Source organism: Fistularia commersonii, chromosome 25 (assembly GCF_037954325.1).
Source record: "Fistularia commersonii isolate RoL2024-O1a breed Wild chromosome 25, RoL_Fcom_v1.0, whole genome shotgun sequence".
Taxonomy (NCBI): Eukaryota; Metazoa; Chordata; class Actinopteri; order Syngnathiformes; family Fistulariidae; genus Fistularia; species Fistularia commersonii.
The window spans coordinates 3923929-3947330 of NC_141308.1; the positions used below are offsets into that span (position 1 = coordinate 3923929).

The following is a 23402-nucleotide window of genomic DNA, read 5'->3' on the forward strand; positions in this document are numbered from 1 at the left end:
CGTTCCACTTGCGCTTTGGAACACACCTGGAGCACCAGACAGCGCTCCTTTTGTTTCTGAATTCATTTTTCTTGTACCAGTCCTATCCATTAGTCTCTGTAAAAGAGTCTCCTTTTTCGCTGTGCAATTACCAGTGCCTGTCTGATCACAGTATGATAGGACAGCTACTCAGTCACTGTAAGACATGATGCAATTTTCCATTTGGTCATCCGTCTTTATGCGTAACACAGCCCTGTCATCCTGCAAACATAAAATATTGGAAGAAATAGATGAGATAACTTTATGTTAGAGACTCTATGGTTAGAGGATAATGAGATTAGTTTACCTCGAATTTTGTGTTGCTACATTAAGTTATTGAATCAATCTCATGCCCACTGTGTCCAGTTTGTCCACATAATATAATTTGAGGCGTCTCTCAATTGCAGGAAACACTCTAAATCTACCTCCATTATTCCCTTTTCATGGTCAGTTAACAGCACTAATCGACACAGGTAAATAAAACTCAATAAACTTCTCCCATAAACTCTCTGTCTGTTGTGTTTCCTACAGAACCCCTCAGGGGACATGGGGAGAAAAAGTGGCTCCGTAGGAAACCAATCATTAATCCTCAGAATACTAGGTGCTCTATCTGTGTGTCCTATATGTCCACTTATTTCTGCACAGTTTCAGTGACATTTGATTTCATTGGTTGTCGTATATGAAACAGTTGCCCAGGTGACTCCCCCTTAGGGGAGACCAACACCCCAGCATGAAAATAATTGTTACGGCTCTGAGGTCTCTGCCTACACCTTCCCCACAACGTCCCCCTCCGGCTTCAACTGTTGGCGCGGCCAAGGGCACATCTGCTCGAGTGAGGCCAATCCAGCATCGGGGACGAGTGGACAGGAGCGACACTGCACAACAGTCTCTAATTCAGCAACCCTAATAAGCTGGCTCTGCTTCTACTCTTTAGCAGATCTTCCAAAGGTTCATGCGATATGATCACTGCAATGCTGCGCCTTGCCTGCCGACTCAATTCTTTTTGGGAGTGTTGTTTTCTTGTGTCCTGTTTGTTCTTGTTTTTCGCCTGCGTCCAGCAATACACGCCTCCCCAGGCACAACACTTTTCCCCTGCCACAGAGAGACAATCAGTCGAGCCATCTGTCACCCAGACACTCCAAGCCCTCCTGGCTTGGAAGGCAGCGGGAGTGTTGATAAGGCCAAAGGGCATGACGAGGTAGTCGTGATGGCCTCTGTGGATCTTAAAGGCGGTCTTTCATTCATCTTCCTTATGTATTTATATGAGATGGTAAGTGCGCGGTGGTCCAACTTCCTCAAGATGGTGTCCCACTGGAGGCACTCCAATTTGGAACTACTGAGGGTTAGTGGATACTTGTTCTTCACTGAGATGTTGAGACCCCGGTAATCGATACAGAGCCAAAGATCACGCCCCCCTTCTTCTTCAAAGATAAACCCCACTGCCACAGGTGACTGAGATGGACAGATGAGACCCTCGAACAAGCATCCAGTGATGTACTTTTCCATGGCTGTCTTATAGCCTTCAGACCATAAAGCCGGCTGGCTGGGAGAGGTGAGCCAGGGAGGAGCTCAATGGCGAGGGCAAATGGCTGACTGGAGGGCCATAGAGTGGGTCGGTCCTCACTGAAAGCTTACCCCGGGTCATGGTCAGCAGCAGGAACTGTGCGTAGCAGGTGGGACAAAAGAAGGTCAGAGGCTATGGGCCGCTGGGAGGTAGCATGCATAGCCTGCTGGTTACCTATGGGAGGTAGCATGCATAGCAGATGGTGTTCCAACCGAGGATGCGACCAGCCCCGTAATCCACATGGCGAACTTGCAGCCAGGCCTGGCCTAGAATGAGAGTGTCAGTTAATTTCAATTAAAAAAAAAAAAGCATCTCCTCCACATGGTTTCATGAAACAGTAAGTGTGAGAGATGCGTGCAATAGGTAATAGGGCCAAATACTGTGCCTTTCTAAGGCAAGTGATGAACATGGACCTGATTGGCAAACTGAGTGTCAAAAATCTGTCACTGACAACTGAATCAATGAGAGCATAGACCTCAAGTGTTTTTTGTGGCCACGAGAGGTGTACTGGGAACCCGATAGGATGAAGAAGTGTGGGGAAATTGGAAGTTTGACTCACCTGAAATCCCTTGGTTTCAGATGAGCCGAATCTTTTGGGCAGCTTGGGACAGCCCTGTCTGGTATGATCCTCCCTGTCCACAGTACAGACACCAGCACTTCTCCAGTGCTGCCTTCACGGCAGCCGTCAGGCACGTCCGCCCCACCTCCATCAACTCCACCCCTGTAGTGGCGGTGGAAGAGGGCGCATTGGGAGAATGAAAGGGACTAGTTGGAGTGAAGATGGGAAGACCAGTGTGTATCCTGGTACTGCAGAGTTCTGGCTCTTCGGCACCCATACAGGAATCAGTCGACATCGGTAGTCAGGCTGATAACAGTGTTGAAGTTGGGGTGCTTGTCCCTCACCAGTTTGTCCTTCATCAACCCCATGAGTCCCATCCAGAATATGCAGCTAAAATTATATCCCCCCAATCCTTGCTGGCTGCGAGAGTCCAAATCTCAACATCGTAGGTGGAAATGGCCTGCTTGATATTAAAAAGTCTAGAACTCCTGAACATTCTGCCTGGTGATGGGGTGGTTGAACACCTGCTTGAACTCCTCCCCAAACACCATGTGGTTTTGTCTCACGCTCATGTTAGAGCTCAGGTAGGACTGTATCCAAGAGCTTCTGCAGCAGGGTGGGTAGTGGTGGTGTACCTTGACGACATCTGGTGTTCTCCAGGAGTGTCGAGGAGCATGTCCTGCCCGTTTGTCAGGCCATCCAGCAACTCATGGAGAATGGCCTCTTTTTTAAGGTAGAGAAATCTCCGGCTCATCTTGGAGGTTGGAAAGACTCAGCTTGACTCGTGTAAGATCCAGGTGGTCATTGACAAGCCCCAACCTGCTAATCGGAAGCAGCTGAAGAGTTCCCTTGCTTTTGCAAACTTTCACCGGTACTTCATCAGGGACTACTGCAAGGTGGCTCACCACCCTCACATCGTCCCTGCCCCCATTTGTTTTGACTACTGCACCCAGCACTGCCTTCAATGACCCCTAGATGTTTCACCTCCGCCCCTGCCCTGCTTTAATCTGACCCCTCCAGGGGTCTTGGTGCTCTCGGTGCTCAAGTGGGGTCATGTCATTCTTACACCGACCCTTCTGTTGGCCAAAGGTGATGGTGGACATCTGGAAGATTGTTTCTGCCTGCAGCTGCAAGGAGATTGGCTTCAACATCAGCCTCTCCTGAGAGGTAACACCCCCAGACCAGTTGGCCAGGCAGAACTGGCCAACCAGAGCCTAGAGTCTGCTGTTTTTAAAAACAGCATTATTAGGGTATGCGATACTTGCAGTTTTTAAAACGGGTCTTTTTTCACAATGGTTGTATTGATCTTTTTCCTTTTCCCAAGTTGTGATGAACGTAGAAGAAAGATGATACGTCTAACTGTGGCTATACTAATTCTTGCTGGAATTACTATGCCACCAAAGATCTTAGAATATTCTGAAGTTGCACCCAATATTGAATTCCTACCCATTTCGTTTTTGTGTGCTTGTCAAGGTCTACCATCGAGACAGCAAAGCAAACCAAACTGACCTTCGTGAAATACACAATTGATGCCCAAATGTTGATACCTTTTGATTGTTTTCCTTTATCGTGTGAATGAGTGTGAGAAAATATCTGCCCCCCTACAAGCCTCCATTTTTAAGGAAACAAAGTGGTCTTACATTAAGCAGGTATACTGTGCATACCTAGTCGATTGTGAGATTGTATGCAAATAATAAAGTATGCAGCATGGACATAATTGGAATACTAAACTACATCAACTGTTATATCTTTCTGTGTTTAAAGATGATTCATTAATTTAATTTCCTTATCAACTGTTTCACACTTCAGAGGTGCATTGATCTTATTGCCATGACTATTCACTACCTTCTTCGGTTGGCTTAAGTCACCTCTGTGGTAGGATTAAAGTGAATTCGGCAACTACCAGTTGGATTTTATTCAAGAAACAAGCCTTTGCATTTTATTTGTTAGCTTATCAGTCTGTCATTATCACTGACATGGTTAATTACATTGGTTCAGAATCTATAGAAACACAGCTGTAGACATTAATCAAAGCATATTCATCAAATCAGGTCTTGTGAGGGGAAGAAGCGCACTGGGCTAGTTCCTCTAATTAGAATGGCAATTATTGTAAGCTGTTACAGTTCTTAGGCAAGGGGGTGGACTGTGTGTGCTCCAGAGCGTAATCCCTCACAAATTACAAGATAATGGAGGAAAAGAGAGGCCAAGCTTCAAAAGGAACTCTGAGATAAAATCCCCAGCAGGGACATTTTAGGAACAGTGAGGGAGAGAGACAGCAAGTGAGAGAAAGGTAGGGAAAAGATGTACAGCATGTATTCCCTTCACATGCCATGTGGAAGACTATTGAGAGATTTTGAACCAAGGACAGGAAACTGGTCTGAAATAGGTTCCAATAAAATTTGCATTTTACTGTCATTGTAATGTAGTTTTTGAAGACTATTGGAAAATGCAAAAAATTGACATCATCATTCAGTGATGTCAGATGACCACCAGATAAACATATAATGTCAAGCTGATGTTAAAGTGTTTTAATGGGTAATATTGGCAAGAGATGGCATTTAATTTCTTTTTTAACCTTTCTACTTAAGATTTGCCAGAGACTTTAATGTCTTTATGTCTTGCAAGGTCATTTGTACAGAAAAGAAACTGCTAAATTGCCGCTGTCAAAAGTCTGACAAATGTCATGGTATATCAATGTCATCTAATAGCAAATTTGAATATACTATATAATTCTTTTTTACCCTGTCCAAAATTTGTATTCATACACACATGCATTACCTTCAGTGAAAAAGATTAAATGTGGTCAGTAACTCTTGATTTGCTAAAACCTTCAAACTTCACAAAGTAATAACAATGATGACATTTTCCTGCAAGCACAATAGAATTCATAGTTTGATCTGAAAAGTAATAAAGGTATAAGTGAAAAGCTGCCAAAAGCAAAGAAGAAATGAAACACTGATCCTCAACTCAGTCTTTGACATTGGATATTGCTTGGTTTTAGCCAATCTGACTTCACCTCTAAATATTTGGATTAAGCCCCTTTCCTTGCAGTCCAGTGAACACACTATTGAAATACAGTTTACTTGGTTGGTATCATTCTCACTCATCCTAGATGTATAATCATGCAAACATCTCCTGAATATTGATGAAGAATATGACTGGTGAGATTGTTTTCTATGGTGAAGCTCATGACATGACTACCCACAAAAGTTAATTGTAGTTAAAAGGATAATTTCGCCAGAGCTCCTTGTTTAAACTTGCAATGTTATTTGTGGCTGATCATTGTAAATTTAAAAACAATTAAATAATAATTGCATATGATATAATGATATAATGCAAAAAGTGCAATTTTCATTAGTTTCTGAAAGTTCTTAATAAAAAAAAATCTTTAACCACAGATTTATTTTCATGTAACCTAAATGAGAGGCCCTCTGATTGCTTTACATAGAGCTTCCTTTCAATGTCTCTTACTAATTATTATTGCATGGAGACCTTTACTATGATATCTTACTTTGTAAATTATGAAATTAGGGCGGGGTGTAATGATACAAGGATTACCAGCTTGACACTTTTGAAAAATTTAACAAATGGAAATTTGTTCACAGCCAAAGCATTTCAATTACTTTCACTGTGTCAGGTACAATATGTCAACACCCTTTATTTTGCAACTAAACCTGTCAAATATACCATATTGTTATTAAGATTTATTACATTTTAATTTTAGCTATTCACATAATTTACCCATGACATTACCGCAAGTCAAGGGGTTCATGCACAGTAACTGAATTGGCTTTAAAAGGTTATTGATATTTACATTCTAATATTGGTGTGCTGCTACTGTATAGAGATGTAATATTGAATTGAAAAATCACTGTGATTAAAGGCTGCATTTTACTAGTTATGACAATAACTAGTGTTTTTTGCACTGTCCTATAGTTCATTTTGTGTGTATTTTACATATACAATTTTGATTTATTAATCATACACGCCATACATATTGTTTACTCCTTAGTTTTTTTTCTTAGTTTTTGTGTATATAACATAGTTTAGGAAAGCAAGTTTAGTATTGGTTTCAACTACAGCAGCAATTTCCTTTGCTGCAGTAGATACTGTTGCTACTGCAAGGGGAAACGGGTTCAGCACATTTAAAGCAATGCAAAAAGTTTGTATTTTACCATAAAAAGTGAATGGTTGTAGGTATCAGATAGGTAAGTAACTATGACTCAGGCTATTACATAGTAATGTCTGAACCATTGGTTCTACTTTTTTTTTCAACTTTATAACTAGTTTATAGAATTGCAAACAGAAAATCATGGCTGGCATGTAATCATTACATCCTTCACTAACTTTTCTAAACAGGAGTGGCAAGGTGCTTGCATGAGCTCTTTGACTTCATCGGTACAACAATCCACTTGCATCACCTTTCTATATCATACATCCACTGACCACCTGCACACATCACAGCGATAAAAATTCCATAAAATGTTTGTTATTGTTTTCATTTGGCCAAAGTCAGTGTGGGCATGCTATTATGATATCCTCCATCCTAGCATCCAAATACAAACACTTGAATGCCTGAATAATGTGGAGACGCATCAGGGCTCTGTATAATTGACAACACTAGAACCTCTGTGTGCCCACTTTGACACTGCTTTGTTTCTGAGTGCCCTTCAAATTCAAATGAGTTACTTTACTTTTGTTCCCAAATCCAGTGGCACTGCACCTGCTGAACAGATTGTTTATAGGGCAGCTCCTTTTTTGCATTTATTATAACCATGTAACAGACAGTTTACATATGGTCTAACAACATATTACCCATTTTGAACATTTTTCTTGCAGGCATTCCATGTTAATGGATTGCGTAGTCAATATCACTGCTCATTGCACTCTCCTAACGTGCGCAGCTGGTTGCAAAAGGCAGCAATGATCTGAATCATCTGATCAGTGAAGCACATTATTTGGAACACAATGTCTTGATAGTAATTCTTAAAGCACGCCCCTGAAACCATGTTTGACTTTTTGTTGTGAAATTAGATAAATGCAACACTGATTTTAAAGTATTATCTATCGAGGAATGTATTCATACTTTTAAGTTTCTCCTGTGTTTGAGACGATAAATTAATGAATTCGTGGTATTATCATTCTTTATCTTTTTATCTATCACATTCACATTAGTCCAGGGTGTACCCCGCCTCTCGCCCAATGGCAGCTGGGGTAGACTCCAGCATCCCCCGTGACCCTGAGTGCGGGATAAGCAGAAGAAGACGGATGGACATTTATTTCTATTGGACAATTAACGAATGAGTGAATAGTATGTTGAAAGAATACCTTAACTTAAAATGGAAGTTAGACAACCTGAAACATTTATAGGTGTTTAATAAAATCATATATATCGGAGAACTGGCCCAGTGTGTGTCAAGGATTGAACCGCAGTTTAAAGCTGTTTATGTGAGATATTGAGGTGCCATGTTGATGTGAACTCTCCGGCTCATACCAAATGATTTCTGTCTCATTACTTTTTAAGTAATAGTTGTAATAGTAATTACCTGTAAAATATGCTGTTAATGTATATAATCACCATTATCTCTCATTCTAAATGTTAGAGTAAAATTATGAAAATCAACTGTTTTAAAGTAATGACTACAGAACTATAGCTACATTCAATCCAAATATTGACAATTGTGACTGAAAAAATAAATTCAACACTTTTACTCTTTTTAGCACTGTGTTTGAGTCACCCACTTTGGATTCTGTCATTTCAATATTGCAGTGTTACCAAAAGAGAAAAAAAATGGTTTCCAGCTTCAGATATGGAAAGGAATTTATTAAGCCTCTTCGTAGCCTGTAAAGTAACCCTAAATCGAGTTTCATCTTGATATCTTGCAATAAAATCCTTCTAACAAACAAACAAATGACAGAAGAAAACAGCATTTCTTTGGTAGAGTTGACAGCTGCTACCACAGTTCCTCATGATTTTCAGTTAAAAATCATTGAGTTTGGCAAACACAAATGAGATGCTTGGGTGTGACTGAGCATAAACCACACACGATCACCCTATTTATAAAAGTAGAACTACCTGTGCACAGGGGTTTGAGCTGGAAATAAAACAAATGATTTCACTGTCAAAACCTCAACAATCTTTGTCGAGCTGATGTATCATGGATTTCCGGTGGGGTAGCAAATGATTTAAAAAAAAAGTTTGGAAAACCAAGTCATTTGTAAATATCTGTGTAACCTGGTAAATCAGTTTCTACTACTTAAGAACTGGTCATGGATAATAAGTTGAAACATTTTCTAGTAATAATGTTTGTAGAAAGAGTCATGTAATCGATCCCAATGCATTTTCTTCCTCTGGCTCTTATATTGCTTCTCCAATGTGATTACTCTGCAAGAGATGTTCCATTTGTGAGAAAGTGACGGTAATTTAAGCTGAACTTCTACAGTTATTTCTACTATCATGGTATTGCCCATATCTTTTGGACCACAGCTGGTGAGCAGACAGGATAGTTTCAGAATTCATATGAGCCAACAGCTTCTTCAGGGGTTATACACTGAGGTGTCAGAGATGATAACCCTGTATCATTTCATAACAGGTACAACTTCGACTCTCAGACCGTTGTTATTATGAGAAACAAAATGTCAGTACTTCTAAGCCCTACATTTATAAGCATTTGATCAGCATTTTAGTTTTATATTCATCCACACTGTGTGCCATGGTGCTTAGCTGTCATAGTTTCTATCCTGTCTTCATCCTGTGGACATTCATGTTCTTCAAAAACCCAAATTGTCTGTGTGAATGCGTTGCTAAGGGAAGGCATGCCCACTGAAGTGGCAGTGCAGCTGCAGGAGACAGAGTTTTGCCTCTGCCAAGACAGATGTATTCATTTACATTGGCACAATTATAGATAAAAACTGCTGCAAGTTTGATATCCACAAAATGTGGCGAAAGAGCAAAAAAGTATTCATGAAAAGGTAAGCAAAGAGCAAAGAGGGGCTTATTGATTCCTGGCATTTCCCACATTTGTAAAACCACAAACAATCTGTGGAAAGTCCCATGACTCTCTCAACTTAAAGACTGTCACAGTCGTTTCAGTCCAAAGTAAATGGGCCCTCAGGTGGATCCCTGTCTAATATAAAATAAATTGAGCTGTTCGTCATCAACACAAACAACTTTAACAACAGTGAAAGCCACCCGGCTTATTCAGATAAGCTGATTAGAGTGTTTCTCTGACGTGTGTATGGATAATTTAATTTAACTCATTTTGCTGTCTAAACAAGCTTTACTATGTATAATCTCGAGTGACGAGCTTGAGAACCCTTTGTCATGTTCATGTTCTGTTTCATATTCGGACACAGTGCTGCTTTTCTCATGAAAAGCGAAGAATACGCATGTAAAATAATTAGTGTCCTATGATATGTTTTTTCATTTTTCTGTTAAAGACATGAAACCTTGATTGACGTTGACTGGTTCATGTCCAGATCTCCCCTTGGAACATTATTGACTGAAAAAAACACTTTTTTTTTTCTTCAAATTTTAAAGTAAACAATATAATATACAATATACAATATACAACAATTTCCTTCGGGATTAATAAAGTTGTTCTCATCTCTCATCTCATCTCATAATAGTCAGAACAGAAGTACACCACTCACAAGTCATTTTCCCCAATTTCAGGATCTTCCTTTCTTTCCTCTTTTGTTTTTTTTTCAATTGAATTTCTTGTTGATTTTTCAAGCATTTTGTTATGACTATTTGCAAGTTTGCGATCAATAAAGAATTGCAGAGATTTTTCAAAAAAAAGACAAAAAAATCTATTAAGCAAAAATTGAAAAGAGTAGTAATATTAGCCCCCTTTTTTCTTGATTTTGTTTGCCATATCTCGACTTTCTATTATGGAAAATTTGGGTATTTCAATCTCTTTATTTCGAGTTTTTTAACATCAAAATGCTAAAGCAAATTCACAAATTTCTGTTACTGTATAATCCCGGGTCCAGAGGCATTCAGTCCATTGTGCTCAATCGCACAGACGAAATTCAAATATAAATAACTGTAAAAAAAAAATGTTATCATTGTCTGGGTTGTTAGATGGCGTGAAAAACATACAGCCTGCGATGAACTTCTTAAAACAGTGGAGTTAATTTGTATTTCACATCGGAAAGCGCTGTCTTCCATGGTCACCACTCATCCAGGCGCGTCATCCGGGCGCGTTTTACGCAAAGCTTGGCGCGCTCTCTCGTGGATTTCCGTGATCACTGCCCGCCGTGAAAAACACACAGAAACCAGCGAGACTTCCAGGACACGTATGGGGGCGTCGGATGCATCGTCGCCTCGTCTGGCACCTGTTGCTGGCTTTTCTTTTATTTTCGCCAGTGGTCTTTGATTATTATAATAATTTTTTTTTAATTAAAGTCATCAGGACAATGTCGGAGGGGCAAAGTGAGTCTAACCTCAGCAGCCACTATTTTGACAACGCCTCAAGCATCGTCCAGAGCAGCCTTGCATTTTCTGGACCAGCGTTGGTCGTTTTAATGGGGATGATGGTCACTTTGGTTGTTGTGGTAGTTTTGGGCAACGCCCTGGTTATATTTGCTTTTAAAGTGGACAAGAGTTTGAGAAGACAGTGCAACTACTACTTCCTGAATTTGGCAATTTCAGATTTTCTCGTTGGTAAGTTCAATAACTGTCTTATTTTATGGATGTTGGGAGTTAATTTGTGAATTTCTAACCACCAACCAAACAAATAAACAAAAACCTCAACCACAAAGATCGTTTCCTGGTTCTCTGGTACACATGAATGTCCCATTACTGATTAATTTATCAAATATATATATAACTCTCTCTACATATACATATTTATTACTATTATTTTTTTCTGTCTCTTTGATATACTGTCAGCTGCATGTTGGTCCTGCTGGAGGGATAGCAATATAGTTCATTGGGGAGTTCTGCCAGCATGCTTTTTACACCCTTATTTCAGATTTCACATTAAGAGTCTTTTTTACATTAATATTTTACAATCCCTTTTGTACCGTTCCTTTAGGGGCCTTTTGCATTCCCATCTACATCCCCTACATCCTTACCGGCAGGTGGATCCTGGGTAGAGGGCTGTGTAAGCTGTGGCTGGTCATGGACTATCTGCTTTGTTCAGCATCTGTCTTCAATATTGTCCTCATCAGTTATGACCGCTTCCTGTCAGTCACCAGAGCAGTGAGTAGAATATCCAGTGCCTTATAAGTATAGTAATAGTCGCTGTCATAGTAACTTTAGTTGCCAACAACACTTTTTGATCGAGTATGTGTGCGCTCACACACACACATACACACACGCTCAGAGAAACAGACAGAGAGAGAAAGAGATCGATTCAAAAATGTTTTGCCACATCTAAAATAAAATGTCGGACACTGAGGAGTCTGTCCCATGTTGCTAAACAAATGTCCACTGCTTGTGTCCTGTGGCTTAATTTGTGGCTGATGAGTCTCCCAGGTCATTGGCAGGGACAGTGTCACTCTTTCTCCCAAATGTGACCATCTGCAGAGGTTAATCATTCCTGACCCCTTCAGGCCACATGCCACCTCCTAATTATAGTCCTCTGCATCGAAAAAGATAAAATTGGCTTTTTAGAATTTGCTGGGGAAAAGAATAACAAAATCACTCTTCTGAAGCATTATCTTCCACTACTTAAACAGCTGAGGTAGATTTGATGTTTCAGTGGTTTTAAAATGATTGTGAGAAAAATGTTAAAAGGACACCCACCAATCTTTCCATTTTCCAAACTTCTAGCAGTACGAAACCTCTTAGCTTTTTCTTAAATTGTGTTTTTGCATAACTGCATGACTGTGTCTTTGACTTGAGGTTTGCCCTGGTGGACAGAGTGTTCATTTTACTTTCACAAGCTTACACTTAACATCAGAGCAATGTAGTCAAATAAGAGCACAGAAAGAGGAAGACTCTTCTTTAATTATCCAGCTTTGATCATAGAAATCCTCCTCGATGTCATAGTCCTCCCAACCTCGAGAGATCAATCACAGCTGAAATAGGGCAGCGGCGGTCAAAGAGGATTTTCTTAAAAGCATTTTCTCTGAACACTGTCAGACAGAACGTCATCAGTAGTCAGAATGAAGTTTGCGGTTGAAAAGAATTAAGGTGTGAAAAGACACGGCACATAATCTATTCAGCTATTAGATGCTATTTCAGCACATAAACAAATAGCTAAATGTGCACCGTTAGGGAGAAATCCTTACATTTTAAGGTCAGTTTAACTTATAATCCACTCTGTACGATTCACAACTATCGATGGTTATGTAAATGTCTATGCTGTGCAGAACAGAAGAATAAGGTACACTGGATTCTTATCCAAAACCATACATGCCGATATGCAGTAATAGTGAGAATATTTGTAAATAAGCTGTAGCTGAGTTCGTCCGTGGACAAGGCAGTTTCGGGCGTTGGTACTGAAAAGACAAGTGAATACAATATTTCTGTCTGTCGCATTGTTCCATGATTTACTAACGGAACATTCTGTATCTTGTGTATTCACATTTGATGTGTTGCGACTGTTTGACTTAGTAGACTTATGCAGAAACATATTATAAAATTCTCTGTGTAAAAGTTAATTACTCAGGATGAGGAGTCAAAAGTTGTTTTTTTTAAATGGCACAATTGATATATATTTGAGACATCACAGACCAGTTACAAGGTTATTTTTGAGCTAAAAAAAAATGCTATTTTCTAAAAAACAAAAGCACACAATTTGATATATTTCTGTTGTTTTCACAGCTACATTTATGCTTATATTTTCATGCAAGTTAGGTACCGCGCCAATGGCACTATGATATTTGAGACATCATAGACCAGTTACAACGTTATTTTTGAGCTAAAAAAAATGCTATTTTCTAAAAAACAAAAGCACACAATTTGATGTATTTCTGTTGTTTTCACAGCTACATTTATGCTTATATTTTCATGCAGGTTAGTTACCGCGCCAGGCAAACCATGACTCACGAAGCCATGGTCAAGATGACTGCTGTCTGGGTGCTAGCTTTTGTGTTGTACAGCCCGGCTATCATTTTCTGGGAGCTTGCAACGGGCAGAAGCAATGTGCCAGAGGATGAGTGCTTTGCAGAGTTCTATTACTCTTGGTACTTCCTACTGAGTGCCTCCACGCTGGAGTTTTTCTTCCCTTTCATCTCAGTGGCTTTCTTCAACTTCAGCATTTACCTCAGTATACGCAGGAGGAGGCTCCACAGCATGGAGGCCCAACTCAACCTTCAGCAGAGTGAGCCTGCATCCACCCAAGGGGAAGGTACTCCCTTGTCCCTCAACTGGGGTTTAGGGATGAAACTGGCTGTAAGGGGCTCTATCCACTCCCGCGCTTCGTCTCTCAGTTTGGCTAAGACCGATTCGGCAGCCAGCAGGGCAAACCAGCCCAGCCGTCTGTCCAGGGATAAGAAAATTGCTAAGTCCTTGGCCATCATAGTATGTGTGTTTGCCATCTGCTGGGCGCCGTACACTCTTCTGATGATCATCCGTGCTGCCTGTAGGGGGCAATGCATCCAGCATCACTGGTATGAGGTCACCTTTTGGCTCCTTTGGCTCAACTCTGCTATTAACCCATTCCTGTACCCGCTTTGCCACGCTAGCTTTCGGAGGGCTTTTGGTGGGATTTTGTGCCCGAAACAGCATGCCGCTCCCCGATCATCTGTCCCACGTGCCGGACAGTGATGAGGAAATACTCATGTGTGGACAGGGACGGTAATGTGTCAAAACACAAATAAGAGCACAACAGCCTGATGTATTAATACTGCAATTTCACCAGATGAAGCACCCGTTACATTTACACCACTGATGGTTCTCAATGGTGTAATTGTATGACTGTACAATTTTTCATGTGCTCTATATCAATCACAACATTGAAGTGTGTTTTCGACACCGTGTAAGGAATTCAAGCTTGCCTACAAATTCAAATGGAATAAAAAGAAAATATTGTTTATAACAATAATAGTAATAATGTAATTATATGCTCTCAAGTCACTATACGAATAAACAGGTTTACCATAGCTGTGGGATGTGACTGGAAAGCAGAGAAACAATCTTCAGGCCGATACACCCCAAACAATTACGTGAAGTTTCAGAGGAGCGTGACACTGACATATGTTATACGTGTAAAACCCAGTTTTCAATGCCATTTTTTGTCATACATGCTGGTGTTAGCTTTGATATGGAAATATGTCTGTTAGATAACAAGAACTACATTATCCCCAGCATGATGAGCCGTGAAAAATATGAAAAATAACCGTTTGAATTTTCATAATTATTTAGCGTCCTTCCTGTACTTCTTCTGGAATGAGTGCTATTTACTATTCCCTCCCCCACACCCCCAACCCTCCCCACCGCATGTCATTTTCATAAGAAATACATCAACGTGTCATCCTTTTTCTCCTTTTTCAACTCACCAACAGCCGTTAATGATATTTCTGCTGAAGCACAATGGAAAAGTAACTGTGCTATCAAGTATAAAGGTGAATGTTAGAGGTAAGGTCCTTTATGGTATTGCATAAACAGTAAATATGGGATGTTATTTCTATTGTGAAAAATAATAAATTGTTTGCTGTGAGAATACATCTCATAAAACACACACACACACACACACACACAAACACACACTGTATTCCCAGAAACCAGCAAGCAAAAGCACAAGAACCAAAACCTAGATTCTTGGAGGGTTTAATATATTTTGTGTGTTTACATGAACTATGACAATGCATGGACAAAAAGAGAGAGAGAGATATTACCTGTTTACAACCATTCCCGTTAACAGTGCCCTTTTTCCTGTGAACAACAAATGTGTGTATGCTTTGGTGCCGCTAGATGTCACCATTAGCCTTCTCAGCTTCCATTGTGCAGTTCTTAAGCATTAAGCTTTTAATTCATCACGATTACAGTCAGTTTCAGATTTACTGCAGATTTACTGTGGTTGCAGGTTTTATTTTTTGCATTTGCATGGTAAGTATACAATTAAGAGACACTCAATTGATGGAATACTACTCCAAGTGTCTTCCTTTTGGCTTATAGAAAAGCAAACACACTGATCCTTGCTCATAAAAACAGCAGTAAAATCTGGGATTTTCTTGAAATAAACACATCTCTGTTACTGAGTAAGTATTTATGCCTCTGATGATATCAATGTCTTAAATAGAAATTTGTTCTTCATTTTTCTTGACAATGTTGTACTCCTGAAACTGCTTCTTCCTGCTGCGAAATATGTCAAATTCAACGTAGCTTTTCAAAGTGCAGATGATATACTGAGATTTGTGTACATTTTTTTTTAAATGTTCCAACGCATGGAAAGGTTTTTTGTTGTTGTTGAAAGATTAAATGAGTTTACTCCATAAGTTATTAGACCAGTAATTATTCCATTGTGTTAGATTGTGGGGTTGCATTTGCTGGTGTCTGAGTCCCACAAGAGACTTGCCTTGCTCAAATTGTTGCTGTTGCCCATGTGCACATCTGGGCCGCTGGTCAGGTGCTGGAGAGAAGTGCACAGCTGCAGGGAACAAGCGCCTGCTCCCCTGCAATCCCTCTTTGCTTTTAGCATGGTGCGGGGGACAGTTGCACTTTTTCTGACCAGAGGGATGCAGGCACATTTCCCTTGGGAAGACAGAACTGCATTTATCAGCAGAATGGAAAGCCTGGGTTTATTTCCTGTGTATCTAAATGCGACAGCGAGAGCTGCATCTCTGTGAGAAAGGCTTGCACTGTTTGCAGTATATCAGGAGGAGTACTGCTATTGATTTTGATGATAGATTGAAATGTCATAGCATGTGTGCCAGACTGCGCCGTACTGACTGAGGCAGTATTGGAAATTGTGCAAGATTAAATTGGTCAAGGAGGGGTACCGCCATCGGAAATACCAACGAGAGGTGTTAATCTGATGTGGATACCGGTGCACGTATGTGTCCGGTTTATTTAGATGTTTGTCTCATTTACAATATGAATATCGACGTGTTTATGTGAAATATCCACGAGCTGTGACTCCTAATGGTATGCACCTGTCGCCCATAAGTTTATGGACTCCTATTAGCAGAAAGTCAGGCAGCGATTGGAAGCCGAGGGGGCATAAAAATATGCTGCTGAGAATATCTGAAAAGACAAAATCCTGGTTGTTCCCCTTTAGCGCTTTGTTATAATGAATCATTTCAGATTTACACATAAAAAGCAAACTCTAGTGCAGGTCACATACAAAATACAGTGACATTCTGACATACCAGGACCATTGTATACAACAAATCAATAACTTATGTGTTTCTATTTGGGAGTCGAGGCCAAAACACTTTGGTCTGCAGAAGCATGTCAAAGCTGTGACCTCACTTAACGTACATTTCCCCCTGTGTAACTTGTTCACTTCCACAGCTATCTAAATGTAAACCTCAATTAATATTTCATGGGCGATATGTTCAAAAATAAAAATGGACCATTTCTGCTTGACTTTTTTTTTTTTCCCTTTCCTACGCTTCCGTTTTCCCTCTGCTTTTTCCTGCAGTGCACTTCCTGACTAGAGATTAAATAATTCCATTGGAATCCTCTTAGGATGGGTTCCCAGCACTTGGCAATTAAACAATTACATTTAATCAGCATGGGGCGACGCTTCAAGTCACCCTCATTTCAGACGTTGATTAAAAGCAATTCTTCAGTGGTTATTGCTGTCGACTTTCAAAACTGTGGTTCACTTAGGTTTACTGCATCTGCAGGGTCAGGTTGTATAGCAATATGGCAGATTCAGTGGTAGTTGAGAGTTGTATCTGCCTCTGGTGGGTAAAACAGTAATGACAGTACTCGTGGCAGACCTTATATTGTCACTTTAGTCAGAGCTAGTTAGATTACTCGGAGACATTTTGACCCTGCAGCGAAAGAGACTCAATGAACAATGAAAAGGAGAGAGGCACTCAGGCATATGGGAGTCCAGATTCCCTTTGCATATTTTTTTAGATTACATGTGGACACAGCTGTTTCTTTTTGCATTTGTATTTATGTGTGTTTGACTTGAGCAAAATGCTCTTTGACATGTACGGTTTCATCATACCATGCAATAACATCTCCCTCTGAGCTGGCTGACAGGGGGGCACCACAGGGGGAGGGAGATTTTTGTGTGCGTTTTATTTGACATTATGCTCAAGTGAATGAGTGATATGTGGCAAAGAGCTGGAGCAGATCTATGGTCTTTCCTGTGCAACAGATGAGTTGTGATGGCTACTCGGCCCCCTCTTGTGAAACCCAGGTGCCCCTGTTTCATAAGACCCCCCACCATCTCTCCAGCCCTCTTAATTAGTATCTTCCGTCAGCTGGCACTCAGGCCTCCCTGCACCAGCCATTGGCCGCTGCAGTGAAAAGAATCCACTTCACTCCCGAGTTTCATCTCCTCCAACAGATGGATGCAAGGAAAGGCTTGGTAAAATGCAAGGTACGCTTTATTAATTTCTCTCTATCAGAATAAGAAAATCACAAGAAATACAGAGAAACGCTATTAGCGCCATCGTTTCAAGGTTTCATATAAAGATGGGCAACTGCAGAGGTTTGGCTGTAAATTCTAGGCAGTCTCAGCTGCACAAAACATTGATGATTTTTATGTGATGAATTCAAATATAGATAAAAGCTTCCACCAGAATTGGGATGTAGCCTTTTTACTGGCTCTGTATTATAGCAGCGTTGTAACAATAGTCTCTTCTAATGACATTCCCCGAGTAACTTCTTGCCTTTATGGATCTCAGGGGGAAGCGCTACAAAAAGTGATAATTACATGAAATATACATAGAGAATAAAGGGAGCATGTTTACATAACCAGACCCATAAATATCTGACTGAGAAGACATTGTTCTTCGTCTCTTTTTAAGCTGATCTCCCAGGGATGCCATTTTAATGACATGATGGTTTAAAGAGATGCTGCTCTATCTCGTTCCATATTTAATTAACTTTTGCTTTTCTGACGCAGAGGAAAAAACAGAGTAAAGAAAAGCGTGATAGAGACAAAAACATGATAGTGGGAAGACAATAGCAAATAGCTGGGAGAACATGAGAGGGAGGTAGGGGGAACATGAGCAGATACCTTGTCATGCTTTTGTGAGCTGTTTACAGTACAAGTGATGCAAAAGCGAGAGTGTTGCCAGTAGGAGAGTGGGTGGAAGTAAGAATGACATGGGTGAGACTGGCTGATAGTTAAGTGCAAAGAAGTGAGAAAGAGGATGAATGTAGGGATTTAAATGAGGAAACCTCAATACAATTTATAACGGGGACAAAGAACAAGGGAACGGTAGAGGCGTGAGGTCCTTGTTAATATTTCGTTACGACATAGTCATGACTTTAATTACCTAAATATAAGTTTCTAGGTGTTATCAGCAAAATGCATATGAGGTATTGTAGCAAAAGTAATTAAAATTGCTCATTATGACTTTTTATGTTCCTACATGATACTGTGCTTTTGTTTATTACTGAATAAAATAGAAAAGGCTCGCCTGCACCTGTCCTATATATCGCTAATATTGCGGCATGATATTTCAAAGCTAAGCCCTTATGTTTGCTTGAATGGTTTCAGCACTTAAAACAGTAATGTAACATCATTCTGGTGGAGAGGTATAAAAATACTTTATATAGCATTTGTATGTAGCATATTTATATAGCATATGTATAACACAACGTCATATCAGATTTTGCAGGTCAGTCATGTGTTAGTTAAAGTGGAGAATGGAAAAGCAAAGTGAAGTACCTCCTAATTCTGCTCCAGTAAACCACAAGTGAATGTACATAGTTATTAGACAAAATACTTGATCAAATTTAAAATCCCTATTCATTTGTAACAAAAATAAAGTCAAATTGCAATCCACAATTACAGCATCAGCATATTTTTAAATAAGTACTTCAAATCACCACTAATAGAAATTCTTGCTTCTGAAATGAAAATATCAAAAATTTCTCTAAAAACTATAATGATTTTGACCACTTTGCTCAATCCATATACCCATAGAGCAAACATTTTAAAACTGCTGAAAATCAATACTATAAATAAAATAAATTGTCCAAAAATCTGCCCCAAGATGAAGAATTCACATTGTTCACTTCATCAGGTAGTGTATTTTCCACTCTTGCTGTCAGTCGTACACAGGGTAATCTGCATTATTGATACTTAGTTCCCTCTCCTCCTCTCATTCTGGGATCTCCCCTTGTTCTCCTCCCTCATCACTCCGACCACACTGACAATGGGGCCAAGTGAGTCGCAATAAATTTGACCCACCTGGTATATATTTTATTGCCCAGTGTTTTAATACATTTTTGACCCCCCTTCCCCCCCCATACGAAAGTGTGTTGTGCCTTCTCTATTTCAAGTGTCTTTCTTGGCCAGGCAGAGGGAGATGACTGGAGGGCGAAACTCACCTTCAACTCTCTCAGTTCAGGAGACAAGGGGGATCATTAGAAGCAGCAACAGAGGAGTGAAGGGAGTGAATGTGTGTGTTCATCTTTATGTGTGTTTGCCTGGTGATACTCTGGTGACCAGTCTTAGGTGAGATGTACCCTGCGTCTTGCCCATTCTGTTGCTAAGCTAAAACCCTCTATGGCCCTCCTGAAAGGCAGGTCAGAAAATGAATGAAGGCTTGAAGGATGTCTCTTCAAAAAAAGATAAAAATCAATCTATAATAAATTTCAGATTGTACTGCATTTATTTACATCTTGTGGTTTGCGGTTCTGTGGTAGTAATAACAGCTCCAGGCCCTGGTCTGTAATTATAAGCCGACAACACTCTTCCCATACCGTATGTCTTATGATGGTAGAAACATAAAGAAGGAATTGCAGATTCTAAGTTGTTTTTTGCACCTATCGCTCTACCTTTCCATTCTAAATCTGAGCGAATAATAGTACGCAGGCTTGTGCAGAATGTAAACAACTAGCAATTCAAATTTTACTTTTGCTCGGAAACCAGATTGGAAACAATCTGGTAGGACTACAAAGTAGGGTTAGGGCGTCCATTTTGCTGACACAGTTTTGATTTGAAATGATGGCTCTCTGGATGTTGAGTGCCGGTGTGAGAGATTGGGTTACCCCAGACACTCCCAGTGGATCTCCCAGCCAAATGGATCTGGATTTCATGCTTGGGCGCACATATTGAATGCCATAAGAGGTCTCTGAGGTCTCCTTCAGTGGGAGGAATGCACAGCCCAACAATGTGGAGTTTTCACCAAACTACATTTTGGACTAGAGAAGAACAGTAGCAAGAACGCTAGAACACATGGGGAAAGAACTGAATGCATACTTATATTGAAGTCAGTTGTCCAAACTAGATTAGGTGTTCAACTCTTGAGATTTTAACATACTTCACGGGTTCAGTTGGCTTTCGTAATTCTTCCATAGAATATCAACAAAGAATGGACCTTTAGCTATAGAAATCCGTCAATAAAAGACAAAGTACTGTACCATATCACACCCACGAGAGAAGAACAACCTTAAATTTTGCTCTGAAACATCTCATCACTTAAGACTGGCCAGGCTCTAAGCATAACTGAGAGCTGCTTGCATTGAGCTCATGCTCAGGCAACAACACCGCGGAGGTTCAGCGAGTCTAAGTTGTCTGCGAACAAGCCATCCATTCTGCCGCTTTCTGATGGAAGAATACTTGGGGGCTGTGTAATTATATTGCTTTAAATGAACCCCTGAGAACTCCCCTGCCAAAGCGCCCACAAAGTCTTACACTTGGGCGAGTGTCAGAATCACAACACTTGTGAAGGCAATTGTGTGTGTGCGTGTGTGTGTGTTTTGCTGCTTAGGCTGGCGTTAAAAAGGGAGGCCACAGTGGTTCTGATACGCCTCACAAGTGAATTTAATTAAATCATAAATATGAGCTGGAGGCCGCCACCCAATTTAATGTAATGGATGATGTGGGCCAGTCCATCTCTGGCAAAGCAAAGTTCTGGACCCGTTCAAATGCCCTTGAAGCTTATTAAAAGTGTCTGGCACAGGGAGATGCTAGCAAAGTTGTTTAATGGATGCCCAGCTTATATTCACTATGACAGTAAATGTCGGGCTGTACCATCTCTGATTTAGATGAGGGACTCCATCTCCATTGTTGAGGTCTTATCAGCGTAAGTGGTCTTTTGCATTTGTCATCTGATCTTTATTAGCGTACTTTTAAAAAGGCAAACAGACAACAGACAAAACAGATTTTAGAGTTTACAATTTTAAAATCATCAAGACAGCTCAAGACAACATTATTATACAAATGCATTAGTAGATAGATTATGTGATATGTCAAATGACCTTAAATCGTCAAGAAGGGTCACACTGGTGTTTTTTTATTGGTAAAAGAATGATTCTTTGTAATTACACACACACACACACACACACACACACACACACACACACACACACATATATATGTTTGAACCACATTTTGAATGACCATGTAGATGGTGATCATAGTATATCCTGGTTTTGACACAATGAGGTGTACTACTGAACCTTTTGAAAAGCCAACCAAAAGCACAGACATGCTCCTCATGTGTCATTATTGATGAATCATTAGATAAGACAGACAGATGTTATAGCATGGGTTTTATCCCATTTGGCAAAGGCACAAAAATCTTTCTCTTTGTCCCTTGGCATGCCAGAGGCTCCCTAAATAGACCAAGCACAAGGGTATGTAGAATGGGACCGCACAGGGTGATGGGTAATGGAGTCATTAATAACATAGACCTCCCTTAAGATGCTCAGATGTTTGTGAGCTAAAGCCATAAGGGAGTGAGAAAAAGAAGAAGCAACAGGGATGCAAAATAGGATCGGCAGGTCTATACAGCAATAGGACTTATTTAATGGGTTAATTGTATACATCTACCTGCACTCAAAAGAGGTTATGTAGGCTAAAAAATAATATCCCTTTAATATAACATAATTGTTCAGATTTTAAATGTAAACACACACACACACACACACACACACACACACACACACACACACACACACACACACCTTTGAGTTTTATAATGAAGGCACACTGAAGAATTTCCCTCATACAGTTTTTAATATTTCCATCACATGTGCAACACAAAAAATGAGGTCTGTCAAATACAGAACTCCATATTTATACAATACATTTTAATAACATTGGAGATAACTGTCCTTTTGCTGCAGGAGATTGTAATTTCCTGTAAACTGTGTACGAACAATTCTCAATCAAAATGTCAAAACATTAAATTTTCATACAAAAGTGCATCTCAGGTTCAATGAATGCAAAACATTTACATAACAGAATGATTTTAAGTTTTGTATGATGCCACTGTGGCTTCCAGCTTGAGCAGAGAGCAAATGGGACACTGCAAACACACAGGAGGAGCACTCTCCAAAAGAGTCAGGAACTCATTTTTCTTTTTTTTTTTTTTTTAAGCTATATATCTGCAATACAGGCTGAAATTGTATTCAGTCTTTGTGAACCCAAATCCAAATGGATTTACTCCCCATTGCGAAAAAAAACAAAACAAAACAAAAAGAAACAAAATAAAAATTATAAAAACCAAACATAAAAACATGGAAAAAATTCCAGTAATCTCCAGGCATCAATGAGCAGTAAACATTAACAATAGAAATGTACAGGTTGAGTCAGTGGGCTGGAGATTTCCCCACGCTCTGAGAGCCACATGGGTGTTTTTCATGCCTCTGTTCATGAGCCAACCAGAGGAGCTAGCCTTTTTCAAATCTGTGTCACTGCGTTTGCATATATCAGCATCCTGTCCCGATTTTCTATTCTGTTTTATTTTTTTATGCCTCTTGTCTGCAGATTAGTCACACCAGTGTTCTGGTCCGTGTCATGACAAACACAGACTAGATCTTTGCCTGAACTGAAGGTCTGAGCTTCATACATAATGATGGATCATGGCAAGATCCAGAATTAAATATTGTGCAGTAAGAATGAGGCTGACGAGAACAGTCCCGATGACACTTGCAGCTTCCTGCTCTGAGTGGCATCTCGTTTTCTCTTCGCACAATCAGTCAAGTCCCGTCCTGTCTGATTCACGATGCCATTGATTTTTTTTTCTCTTCTTTACTGGACAAATATTTTGATCTGTACATTGGCAAATACTGTATAAGATTGCAATATAGCTGTACTTAAGCAACACATGAACAATTCTATGTACAAACAAGTTGGGCTTTCTTTATTTTGAAATAAAGTTTATCAAAGAACATAAGGGGTCTTTTATTCCCCTTATTCCCACCTGTTATTGGCTCGG

At 40.0% G+C, this 23402-nt stretch overlaps 1 protein-coding gene across 1 annotated transcript; it reads left to right on the forward strand.

Moving 5' to 3' along the window:
- Positions 1-10562: 10562 nt before the first annotated feature.
- LOC147218880 (histamine H3 receptor) lies at positions 10563-13863 on the forward strand. The gene is made up of 3 exons (XM_086173089.1): positions 10563-10809; positions 11183-11349; positions 13111-13863. The coding sequence occupies exons 1-3, from the start codon at positions 10563-10565 to the stop codon at positions 13861-13863; spliced, it is 1167 nt and encodes a 388-aa protein (XP_086029215.1).
- The last annotated feature ends 9539 nt before the right edge of the window (positions 13864-23402 follow it).

Bases quoted from the DNA above. Each gene is read 5' to 3' on its own strand.
- LOC147218880 (XM_086173089.1), top strand. From the start codon at position 10,563: ATGTCGGAGGGGCAAAGTGAGTCTAACCTCAGCAGCCACTATTTTGAC. The intron at 10,810-11,182 runs GTAAGTTCAATA...CCGTTCCTTTAG, and splicing joins AATTTCAGATTTTCTCGTTG to GGGCCTTTTGCATTCCCATC. The intron at 11,350-13,110 runs GTGAGTAGAATA...ATTTTCATGCAG, and splicing joins TCCTGTCAGTCACCAGAGCA to GTTAGTTACCGCGCCAGGCA.